The sequence below is a fragment of the Hypomesus nipponensis genome, chromosome 18 (genome assembly GCF_054491055.1).
Source record: "Hypomesus nipponensis isolate SF chromosome 18, ASM5449105v1, whole genome shotgun sequence".
NCBI lineage: Eukaryota > Metazoa > Chordata > Actinopteri > Osmeriformes > Osmeridae > Hypomesus > Hypomesus nipponensis.
The window spans coordinates 15139550-15152500 of NC_140378.1; the positions used below are offsets into that span (position 1 = coordinate 15139550).

Sequence of the window (12951 nt, forward strand, 5' to 3'; positions counted from 1 at the left end):
ATACCCCATACCTCAATTCTCCCTCCCCCATACCTCAATTCTCCCTCCCCCATACCTCAATTCTCCCTCCCCCATACCTCAATTCTCCCTCCCCCATACCTCAATTCTCCCTCCCCCATCCCTCTCTCCTTCCCCCATCCTTTCTCCTGTAGCTCCTCTATATCTTTCATTCCTTCATTCCCCAGGCCCCTCCCCCTCCCCAGGCCCCTCCCCAGCCACCTCCCCCCCCCAGCCCCCCCTTACCCAGTCTGATGTGTAGATGTGTGCACAGGTTGCAGGGACCTGCAGCTGATGCAAGGTTAACACTGTCTTTATTTACTTTACAATTATAGAAGTTTAACCTAGTATTATAAATATGGATTTAAAGCCGGGGATCGGGTCTACTGTAATGTGTATTCCCTTGTTGCATCCAACAGACCAACTGAATTCTTATTAGAGAATAGAACCAGTCTGCACACACACGTGAAACAATGCACCGTTTTATTGGGTCGAGTTTATTGAATTTGAATAGATTCAACCCTGCATTGATTCCTGTGTTTAGGTCCCCTTGTGCCGAGGTCCCTGGAGTTGACAAACTGGTGGAGAGAGGAGGGGATGGTCCTGTTGGTGATGATATTGATCAGACAAGCCCCTGAGGCCATGATGTTATTGATCGGAGCACATTGTGGGGACGGTGGCTCTGCTCATAAACACTGCTGCTGCTCAAACACTCAATACAGGTGACATCTCCTCCTGCAGCTCCTCCTCTAATCACCTCCCACATCTCCTCCTGCAGCTCCTCCTCTAATCACCTCCCACATCTCCTCCTGCAGCTCCTCCTCTAATCACCTCCCACATCTCCTCTCCTCCTTCTCCCCCTTTCATTCTCATTCTACTCTCTTCCCCTCATTATTTTCTTGGCTCCTGTTCCTCGTTCTTGTTCCGTTTCTGCTTCCGTTCTCATTCTCTTTCATTCAGGGGAGAGACTCCCTCTCCCTCTCTCTCTCCCTCTCCCTCTCTTTTTCCCTCCAGATAAAGTCATGTTTCTCTGAGCTTTGATCTCATCGGGGCATTTGTCTTTCCCTAAGACCACAATTAAGAAGATTTAGTCCGACATCCATTCTGCTCCCCACAGCAGCTCTACTAAAGGGACCACAGGGAGAGAGGGAAGTAAAGAAAGAAATAGAAAAACTGGGAGAGGAACTACAGAAGGAAGGACCACATGGACGGACAGACTAAACTAGCCCAGTGTATGTGGATTTACTCCTCTTTTTAATTGACAGAAACAAAATCATTTTGATGTTTAATCTCATAATGGATTTAGTTTTGCCTCTCTGCTGCTCCACCTAGTCCCCTTCTGTCCCCCCCCTGTGCCCCCCCCCCCCTCCACCCCCATCCCCCCTGTAGGGAGAGCCCTGGTTCAGTCTGTAATTGCTCGTCAGATGTCTCTCTGCAGCTTTCAGGCCTGTCATCTGGCCGCCTCTCTGACACAGCATCACTGCCGGTCACCCCCGGCCACCTGACCTCTCATGTGTGGTGTGTGTGTGTGTAAGTGTGTGAGTGTGCGGGTGTGTAAGTGTCTGAGTGAACGCTGTCGGGGAGTTCTAACCTCTGATTGGTTCCCTGGGGTTTCGAGAAGCATTGTGAGATGAAGGGGCTCTGCAGGACTATTAAACTGTTCATGCTACTACTTCCTGACTGTCCCAAGGCAGACTGGGAGAAATCTGTCCAAACGTTCTCCCTGCCAATCAGCAGAACGGCTTTTGGACACACACACACACACGGCATGGAACTGGAATGTGAGTGGTGGGTGTTCTGTGAGATCCTGTAGGTACCGTCTTTCATGCTTGCCTGTGTGTGAGCACACTTGTGTCAGGATGCGTGTGCATGTGTATGTGTGTCAACAGTGTACAGAGCGTGACAGAAAGGTGACAGTGCAGGGACATTCCTCCTGGCTTACAGACACTATAATTGCTCTGTTGGTGATTAACTGCTCACTATGGACCATAGCACGGCACACACACACACACACACACACACACACACACACACCAATGCACCAGAGGGGGGAAGGGGAAGAAGCAGAGAGAATGTCAAATGTACAGGATGGATGGTTTCTGTGTCTTGACCTGAGGAACATCATTTACCTCTCAACACTCTGAGATAAGCCTCCACGTACAGTGTGGATTAAAGGAGAAAATGTAGGTTCTTATCTGTAATATTCCATTTCCATCCAATCTAATGTATCGTATGAGTTATGCATATAGACAGGTTCATGCACACACCCACCCACACTAACCATCAAGTGCTCTGCTTCTCAGTGATAAGCTGCAGTAATTCATTCTCATCAGAAAATAGAAATGCTTTTCTCCTTACCTCATCTTAGACCATCACAGCAGATACTGTTCTAAACTGATTGATAACTCTATTTTCCTATTTATCTTTTCTTTCTCACACTCACAGATACACACTCACAGGTACACACTCAGACACACACACATTCAGACACACAGACTCAGACACACAGACTCAGACACACACACTCAGACACACACACTCAGACACACACACTCAGACACACTCTCATGCTACTTCTCTCCTCCTGTCCAAACAGTTTCATGATCTCTTCCATTCAGACAATCTCATCTAACACTGCCCAGGTGAGAGAGAGGGGGAGGGGGAGAGAGGAAAGAGAGAGAGAGAGAACATTTCAAAGAGGGGGAGGAGGAGGAGTGGGAGGGGTAGCGACAAATGGAGAAAAGGTGGGAGGAGGGGGCTGAGTAGGAGGAGAGATCTGTTGCCCACAGTAAAGAGAGAGAGAGAGAGAGAGAGAGAGAGAGAGAGAGAGAGAGAGAGAGAGAGGATGAATAGTGGCAATTGCTTTGCTGCTGATGCTGCTGTGTGAATCTCTGCATTCACTGCCGAGGGGCTGCGGAGGGAAGCTACCCGGTGGTGCTGAACCAGGAGAGCACTTTTAGCTGAAGCTGCTGCTAGCAACGACCACCTTCTGCCGCAGGCAATTACTGCTAACTAATGCTGGTTAACACAGCCAGCTAAGCTGCTGTTGTTTTGTGGTGGCGGCCAAGCTGAGAAACCGAACCAGAACGTGGGAAGCTACCCTAGCTTCTCAGAGAGGAGGGGGAGAAGGAGGAGGAAGGGAACACTCGTCTGCAGCCCAGCCCAAAGAGAGACACCGCTGCTTGGGAAGGAGCCAGAGACAGCCCAGCCTGGCGGCTCTTTCTAGGAGGGATGCTACTAGACCCCTGGCATGTTTTGCTTGTTTCCAAGCCTGCCTGCTGCCAGCCCTCCGCGTGCCTGCCCCTGCCTCTGATTCCTCCTGTTTCCATGCGTGCAAATTAAACTGGATTTTAAGAGAGAAGGAGATAGGGAGAAGGAGGTGAGCGAGTCTCCTAAAAAAAAAAAGAACGGGATTCTGCGAAACAACAAAACAAGCACAAGTCTTTTTAAACTGGACATTTTTGTGGATCATTGTTGCACAGAAAAAACCTTTGAGGGAAGAGGAGATGGACCACAGAGACTGTCTGGTTTAGGCTACAGGATTACGTATCCGTGTCACAGGGTGGCACTGTCATTTCTATTCAGTGTTCGTTTATAGTCATGTAAATGTTTGGGAGTTAACTGTATCAGATATGCCTCTGTGGTGATTAGTCACTTGTGGACTGTTAGGCATTTCAATGAGGCTCCAGGCTGCAACAGAAAGCATGGATCACACCACGCTTTGACTCCAGTCAACAGGTCAACCAATCCCCTGGCCAGTTAGTTCATTTGACGTCTGACAGCTTTCCTTCCCTGACTCCAAGGACAGAACACATGGAGAAACATGTCAAACGCTCGAGACAGAATGTCAGGAGGGTGTCTCATTGATTTGATTCGGTTGTTGTCTCTCCCTATTTCCTCAATGATGAGCTGAAGGGAGCAGAGATCAGTGAGTAGGATGCCTAATGAAGAATGCCCCTAGGGAAATAAGTGGCCCTGCTAAGGGTTAACATCGGCCTGATCCACCCTCTCCTCTCCCCCTTCCTGAGGAATCCTCTCTGCTTTGATCCCAAATCCTCAGACACCTAGGGAATTCTCCAGGAATTATTTGGAAAAGCATATGCAAATGTGTGGACTGAATTGTTTATCTTCTACACATCACAGTCTCTAGAGTTTGCTGAATGAACTACTATGTTGTTCCCTGAAGGAAAAAGGCTGAGTTTATGATGAGGACTATGATGAAGATAATTCCCACAGGAGGGAAGTGAGATAAATATTGTTTGTCTTCAGAGCAGTAATTTAATTCATATAGTTTTATTAGTACTGTGTTTGATTTAATATTTAAACATAGTCTTTTGGTCCATCTACGCTGATAATGCTGTTTGATGTTGAAATGAGCACAAAGATTTAGAGATACAAATGGACACGCTGATAATCTGGATTAAAAAGCACAAGAACTGGAGTGAACCTGCATCTGAACCTGAAACAGATGAACACATTTCTGCTTAGGCTCTGTCATTGACCACAGAACTGTGTGTGAGGTTTCTTGTTGATATCGTAGAACAGATTCCTTGTTTTCAAAAGACGATCGAGACTCTTCTCTAAGGACTCACCCATCACCAACTCTGACTGAAACCTCCCGCAGAGCCAGGATAAAGAACATTCAGCTGCCAACCTTTCCTTGCTAAAGTGAAACGAGTTTGACTGTTTATCTGGTTAGATAAGCTTGACCTTTGAGAAAACCTACGCTGACTGGAATCTTCATGGAGCATCATTTCAACCTTCCTGTGCAAGAGAGACAAGTTGTCACAAGTTGTAGCTCTCTCCCAGACTGAAAACCTCCAGAACTACCAGGGAGGACCTTTAAGAAGATCAAATCATCTTTGAACTTGTGAACTTTTGACATTTTGAGTCCATCATGGGGTGCAACATGTGTGTGGTCAACCGACCAGAGGAGCAGTACCGGGTCATGTTCCAGGTAAGCCCCGCCCTCGTGACCTGATGTGACTGAAAATGAACGTGCAGTGTTTTCAGACATCAGTTTGAGAAGGGTTGCGTCATTCTGTGAAGGTGTCAAGAGACATACAAATGTGGGAACTGTCTGTTTGCTCATTCAGAAGGCAGTTGTGACTCATACTTTATGCACACTCTCCAACCCCCCCCCTCCCCACACGTGCACACCCACACGTGCACACCCACGTCTTCACACCATCTGAGATATACATGCACAATGTGTGAGACACGACGAGCTCTTTCAATCATTCAGGCACTTCGGGTCACAGCAGGTCTCGTCTGTGATCCCTGCCTCTCGGGCATCACCAGGCAGGAGAGGCAGACGCATCCGCACTCTGGCTTCAGGCTCCAGGTTTAGACTACGGCTCGGCTTTAAACATGGTCAGATCTGACCACCAGAACATCAGGAAGGACAGGCCAGTCTGTCATTTGAGCAGCTCAGAAATGAAGATAACAGAACAGCACATGGTCACTTCCGTACGATGTAAAACACATGCACACACAGATACACATAGACAGATGTTTTCCCTGCCCTCCAGGTACTCATATCCGCCCCCATCGTCACTCTCTCTCACGTCCCCCTCAACACCCCCCATCACATGGTCTCAGTACCCCACCTTGGCAGGGAAGGTATGTCAGTATCCCTGGGTGTGATTTATTATGATCCAACAGTGTGTCCTCACCACCTGGGATGAAGATGTGCTGCAGTGGGTGTGGACACACACACACATACACATACACACACATGCACTATACACACACACACACATACACTATACACACATACAACCATAGTGTTGTATGTTCTGTTATTGTCTTGGTACGGTCATGTTCCATCTTGTTCCGTACACTTGGCTGCCGTTAGCAAGTCTCTGCAATGCAGTCAGCCACACACAGGCTGGGCCTCAGATCTAACCAACACGTTGATAAGCTGTATCAAATGCTTTATTAATGCATGCTCTCACTGTCAGAGCACGGGGGAAATATTACAGACCTGCTCGGTTGAGGGGGCCTTCAACACACACACACACACACACACGACTGATCTGTCTTTGAAAAAAGAGAAGCTTTGGTGAAACTCTGCTGTAAAGAATCTTTGATATGAGCGATCAAACGTGGGGAATCCTGAGGGTAAGCCACCAGACTACTGAGGTGTATCAAAAAAGCCAAGGAATATACCATTAGATCCCTAATCTGTTCCGCTCCACACCTCCACACCATTTTTGTGTGTGTGTGTGTGTGTGTTTGGCTGAGTTCCTGCGTTTCAGTCTCTCTCTCCTGCTTTCTCTCTCCCCCTCTCCTGCCAGGCTGTCAGATTTGTCTCAATGGGATGCCGTTGCCAAGGCAACTGGGGTCATTAAGCAAGACATATATGCTTTTGTCACTCCAGGATGCACGCACACACACACTCTCACAAACACGGAGCCAAAGTACGGGTTTGAGATTATCCAGATGCATTCATACTCCAGTGCACAATGAGACAACCATCGTAGCGCACGAGCGGGGAACAAAATAATTACATGACAAACGTGAGGTAAAACGTTCCCCCATATTTATGTGTGGAGACATACATTGGCATGAACTGTAGCGTGTGTTTACATCAGTAGGTGTCAAACGTGAGGCCTAACAAAGTCTCCAGGGGGCTGTGTGGGTTCTCTCAGCACAGAGTCATCACTACTGTTTGCATTCAGATGATTATGGGCCATGAACAGCATGTCAACAACAAAGCAAATACCCAAGGTACTCGGTTTGTTCGATTCATGCATTATGAATGTAACTTCAACATATGGCACAGTGGCATAGTTAAAGTAAGTAAACCTATTCACACAAAGTTATAGTCACGCACACACACACACACACACCAGATTCTTAAGGCAGTCTCTGGAGACTCACATGTAAGACCTGAACACTTGACCTCTATGGTCCAGGCTTAGATCAGGGAATTGGCTTTCTATCACAGGCAACAAACCGTGGTACAATACACATACACATACACCCACACAAACACACACACACTACCTAGGAGCAGGGATCAAGGATTTAGCCCCGTCTCACTGCAACTTCACCCGGTTGGCTCTGGGAATGATATGGGTCAGAGGTCAACCCAGGCACCGTTGGAAGAGGAGAGGACGTGGGATGGAAAGAAATATGGAAGGATGTAGCTGGAAATGGAGGGATAGGACCAGAGAGCTGAGGATATGGATGGGACTGAGTGGCAGAGAGAGATAATGAGAGGGATTGAGAGAGAGCAGAGGTTGAAGGAGGGAGCTATGGAGAGCTATGGAGAGCAAGGGAGACAGGGAGAGAGGGAGGGGTAAAGGTCAGGACGTGGTCGACACCAGGAGGCTTAAACTGAGCTCTCATCTCTGCAGCCTTGATCCTGGGGAAAGGGGAGAAGGTAGGGGACAGTGAGAGGACAGGGAAGGAGAGGGGAGGGGAGGAAGATTGGGGGATATGGGTAGGAAGGAGAGGAGAGCACCACGAGTACCGGGGGAAATGGGTGTTGACGGGATAGTTAATACTTAATGACAAATGGAAATCAGTGTGTATGACTACTGGAATTAGAATAGTAGAGAGGGGAGTGGAGTGGAAGGGAAGGGAGAGAGACATGTTTATTGTTTATTTTATTGAGCAGGCAGGACTTGAGTCTCTGTATTCCCTGATACGGCAGGTGTTAGAATGTGTCATGCATTACAATTAAACTGCTGAAACAAAAGCAGGAGAGAGGGAGGAGGGGGCTGATGGAGAGAGGGGGGGAAATGATCATGTTTGTGGTTGGAGGCTCACAGTGGAGAGAGAGAGAGAGAGAGAGAGAGAGAGAGAGAGAGAGAGAGAGAGAGATGAGAGAGAGAGAGATAGAGAGAGAGAGAGAGAGAGAGAGAGAGAGAGAGAGAGAGAGAGAGAGATAATATTTGTGGTTGGCTGTTCACGGTGAAACATATATTTAGAATGTCATTGTTTACTGAGTCAGAGAGTCAAGGTCGTGGATGCTGGTACTGTCTGCAGAAAGCAGGAACAGAGATAACTACTGCCTCCATCATCAGGCCAATCAGGACCAATCACCAGTCATTGTCAGCATAATAAGCCAATCGATGAGGACCAGACAGCAGCCTTTTCCACCTTCTCTGAAAAAGCTGCCTGTCCCTCCTTGGAGAAATAGCTGGTCTGACACAACTGGATTAAAACTGCTGTGTTCGATAGCAGAGATTACCTCGCGAACAGGAAGAATAAAGGTTGCGATTTGAAAGATAACACCACGTGCAGTTCCTTCCAGGTGTTTTTAATCAGCGTCTCTCAGAGGAGACACTGGAGCAGAAGGTTGCCTCTGGCTGCATGTAGACCATAAGATATTGATGCTACAGACGGCATTGAACAGTTAGCTATTTCATTCACATACTAATGAAGTGTCTGGTAAAATGCGATCCGTCTATCGTTGATTAAAATCCCCCCTCTCAATTTTCTCCCTATTTCAACAATTGATGGACAAGTCTGTTTGTCTGTAACATGGCTTTTTTTGCTCACATAAACAATGTGCTCTGCAAGATTAGCCTTGTAAAAGTGAAGGGCTTTCCCTAACCATTGTGCTCTTGTGATCCAACAGAAAGGCTACCTGAGCAACCCTCTGAGGCCAATGGATGGGCACACCAAGGTAGGAGCACACAGAAGGCAAACGAGTGCGTCATCACTCTAGCCACCCTGCAAACACACACACACACACACACACACACACGCACACACACACACAACACGCCATCATGTAATAACTGGTTACCACGGAGCCCATTTCTGCTGGGCGGAGCAACACGCTCCCTGCCTCTCCCTCCTGACCAGCCAGCTCTGTACCAGCACTGGATCACAGCTACCCTGCCTCCTCCTCCCCTGAGAACTCTGTCTATCTAACTGTCCTTCACTGGTGCCTCATATACTTTATTAGGTCACTCACAAGAGACACTGACTTGATAAGCTATGCCCATCCCTCCCTCCCTCCCTCCCTCCCTCCCTCCCTCCCTCCCTCCCTCCCTCCCTCCCTCCCTCCCTCCCTCCCTCCCTCCCTCCCTCCCTCCCTCCCTCCCTCCCTCCCTCCCTCCCTCCCTCCCTTCCTTCCTTCCCTTCCCTTCCCTTCCCTCCCTCCCTCCGACCCTCCTTCCGTCCCTCTCTCCAACCCTCCCTCCCTCCCTCCTTCCCTCCAACCCTCCCTCCCTCCCTCCGTCCCTCTCTCCAACCCTCCCTCCCTCCCTCCTTCCCTCCAACCCTCCCTCCCTCCCTCCCTCCTCTGCAGGTCAGGGGAAGGAGGCCTTCTTTGCTGCCTCAGGACAGACCTCCAAACTCCCAAGAACCTTTGCTTCTGCAAGGGGGCCGTAAAGGTACATGTTAAATTAAATCTTCTTTTTGGGGGGGGGGGGTTGGATTTGATGACCATTTGTACTGGTCCAATTTGCACTCGTTAATTGAAATTGACTGTAATTGACTATGATCCTCATTGATTTCTATGAAGGTCACAGGAGGAAAGCAGGCACAGGGGTGAGCTCCTGTGCACTGGTCGCCATTCCTGACTGTGTTGACAACACCACACAGACGGACATCAGCTTCCAGAACATCCTCACCCTAGGACGGGGCTCTCACCCCCACCCTCCCCCTGCTCCCCCCCCACCCTCCCCACCCCTGCCGCACCTCATGGAGCAGTACACACTCAACCAGTTGTAAGTGGCCACAGCCCGAACGCACTCAAGTGGCGAACCGTGACTCTTAAACCTTGGCCCTCTGACCCCAATTACTTGTCGAAAAAAACACAATACAGGGTGCCCACAGTATTAGACCTACATGAAATTGTTTTGGTCATTATGTACTATTTGAGCCAGCCCTTGCGGCACTATTTACAGCAATTGTGCATAATGATGTTGCGTTGGTACATTTAGCCTACAGATTGACCGGTCATTCTGCACAACAATAAGGGAAATTCTGATAGGGTGACAATAGGGGATATTTTCATTTAACTCTTCACATTCAAACACAAACTGAATAGGCAGGATTGAAGGGTTTATTTCAGAAACATTGTCTTTAGACTGTCAAATTATAAATTGATCAAATAAAATTTGAACAGATTACTTTTCAAATATATATATTTTTAGAATATATTAGGCCCTCTCTGACAGTTCCCCACGATCCAGGTTGTGATTCCCATAGTGAGTCTCACAGCCATAAGATGACCAAGAACAGGCCATAGCTGACAGTCTCTGTTAGACTGTGTCAAGGGTAGTCATTTACTAAGGCTAGTTTTTACTAAAACAGTGTCTTTATGACAGTGTGATGAGATTGTTCCCTCCCCTCCTCCTCTTCCTTCTCCCCTCTCAGTGGAACGTTTGACCAGGACTACGACCCCAATGACTACTTTGACATCGCTCACCACGAGGTGGATAGGCAGGAAGAGCTGGAGTATGAGGTATGACCACTTCCTGTTTACAGGAAGCCCCTCTGTGATGTACCATCTTTCACCATTACACATCTCCTTCCTTCGCCACTCTGACTGTGCTGATGAAGATGAGGATGTTGATCATGATCACAGTAATGACGGTGATCAAGATAATGAAGACAGTGAAAATTCTGTAACAAGGTCCTCACCCTTAAGTAGTTGGTTGGTTACCTGGCAACTCTTCTCTCATATTAATGTTCACCTGTGCATTCCTTTTGGTGAAATTCCCATTCACTAGTTATTCAGTTTAGTTACTTTATCTAGCCACACAGGGTTACTTTAGATACATCCTTTACCATTCCTTGGCTCGCCGGCGAGCCAGCAACGCTGCGCCCCCTCCCTCAGTGAGCGGCTAAACATATGATACCTCATTGGAAAGCTACGATTCTTCTGCTTCCATTGAAATAAACCAATTCAAGCTCAACTTGCAACAGCAAGTACTGTCAACGTTTTTGTCCGGTGACCGTTCCTTCAACAATGCCAGAGAAAAAAGTTTGACTTACCTACGATTACTTCGGAAAGTTCCAGGTATGCACACATCAAAACCTCATCTGCTTACATTCCCAAAGGTCCAAAGTATCAAACCATGTCGAGTAGTTGTCCAAACAATGAATTATATCCACACATAGCCACGATCTTGTTGCTTCATTCTTCCATTCAAAATGTTTTATTCCAGTGTCTAACAAACAATCATTCATAGGAGATGTGAGTAGATAGTCTTGAAATGGCCGCTACACTCTAACATTTTGATTGACACCTTGTTCGACCCAATAGGAGCTTCCATGCCCCGGTGACAGCCCTCTAAAGCCAACAATGTCTGTGCGTCCCCCTGAAATTAGCTTGTTATCCTTGTAGCTTAGAGCTTGCTGTAAATTGCGATACCCCATATTATGCTAGGTGTTATGGAGCCTTCAAAATAAAAGTCGATTGCGCAATATGTCAGTGTTCTTTGAGGGCCAATCCTGGGAATCAGATAAAGCACTCCAATGTGTTCATGCTTCAGTTTTTGTGTTTCAGTAATACTAATGAGGGACTTAGCTGTTATATATGATAGTTCTAAGTACCACCTTTCATTAGAGATAACAATTATACCTTTTTATCCTTAGAATTTGTCCTTGGTTACAAGGGTCATTAGGGCGTCTCCAAAAGAAAACGCCTGGATGTACTCTTATGAAAACATTTGTCAAATCTGAATATATTGTGGTATTATGTTTGACTACCCAATTTGAATTGGGTAAGGCTTCAACCTGTGGTCCAATGCTGTCTTCCAGCTAATACCTACCACCTCTAGGCCTCTGTTTTCAACACAAAATCTAGGCGGAATTAGAAACTTTCACTTTCCTTGTGTTCAAGCTTCTATTACTCAACACCAGTAGGACTGACAGGGGTCCTGACAACAAGAAACATAACACATAAAAAGTGTCAGCTTTCCAAAGAGTCAATTTACATGCATGTACTCCAAATGGTTCAAGAACAGCAGTCAGTCTACTTTGGGTATTCTGTTTAGGCGTTTTTGGGAACATTTAACAGGACGAAGAAGAGGTTAAGTCCTTTGAACTAAGTAGGAGTTAGTTTAATTGTGGATCCAGGACCAGTTTAGTTACATTACCTAGTTACTGTATCCAGGACCAGTTTAATTCTGTCCTGTAGTTATCCAGGGTCATGTCCTCTATGCAGACTGGCAGCTCATTACCCAGCAGTGTCAGGGGACAGGTGGTCCGTCACTCTTGTAAACCTGAGGGAAACATGGACCAGCTCCAAGGTTCCTGCTGGCTCTGCAGAATCCCGGCTCTGCAGGGACGGACATGTAAATGAGATGACTGGACTATAGCAGACTGTCAGACAGGGGCATTCGAGTGATGGGTTGGAGGCGGTGGTGGCATGCAGCAAGCCATGACAAGGGACGCTCTGTTCTCATTTATGAACGCTTAATTAAACTGGGGTGAAGCTGAATATGCAGTTAGTTTTCTCATGTTCAGCAACATTGGGTTCTCCACTCTGAAGGGATGAGGATGCGTCACTTCAGCAGTCCGGGTGCACCTCCAATGTGCGGCGTCTTTCCCTCCCTCACGCTTCTCTTTCTCTTGTTCCATTCCTTTCCTTGTCTCCTCCCTTCCTTGTCTCCTTCCTCCCTCGTCTCCTTCCCTCCAGGAGGTGGAGCTGTACAAGGGCAGCCAGCAGGACAAGCTGGGGCTGACGGTGTGCTACAGGACGGATGATGAAGAGGATCTAGGCATATATGTGGGAGAGGTGGGCGAGCGACAGCACTCGCACAGCACAAGCGTTGCGCTATGCTTTTGCCTATGTGCAAGCTCAATATACCAGCAGCCTGAAAGACCACGTTACGGGTCATAACACTGGTATTGGTAGACTGATCTACTGACCTCTGACCTCTCCTCTCTCCAGGTCAACCCTAACAGTATTGCAGCAAAGAACGGCCGAATTCGAGAAGGAGACAGAATACTGCAGGTTGGGAGCAAAATCATATACAC

General features: G+C 47.5%; 1 protein-coding gene across 1 annotated transcript in view; it reads left to right on the top strand.

Annotated features, from left to right (window-relative positions):
* The first annotated feature begins 4894 nt into the window (after nucleotides 1-4894).
* LOC146252348 (PDZ domain-containing protein 4-like) overlaps nucleotides 4895-12951 on the top strand; it is a 12161-nt gene continuing 4104 nt past the window's right edge. Inside the window, exons 1-7 of the mRNA XM_084680518.1 lie at nucleotides 4895-4954; nucleotides 8591-8638; nucleotides 9269-9353; nucleotides 9485-9689; nucleotides 10342-10429; nucleotides 12611-12709; nucleotides 12866-12928. Coding sequence (XP_084536644.1) covers nucleotides 4895-4954; nucleotides 8591-8638; nucleotides 9269-9353; nucleotides 9485-9689; nucleotides 10342-10429; nucleotides 12611-12709; nucleotides 12866-12928 — 648 coding nt within the window. The remainder of the gene's footprint in view (nucleotides 4955-8590; nucleotides 8639-9268; nucleotides 9354-9484; nucleotides 9690-10341; nucleotides 10430-12610; nucleotides 12710-12865; nucleotides 12929-12951) is intronic.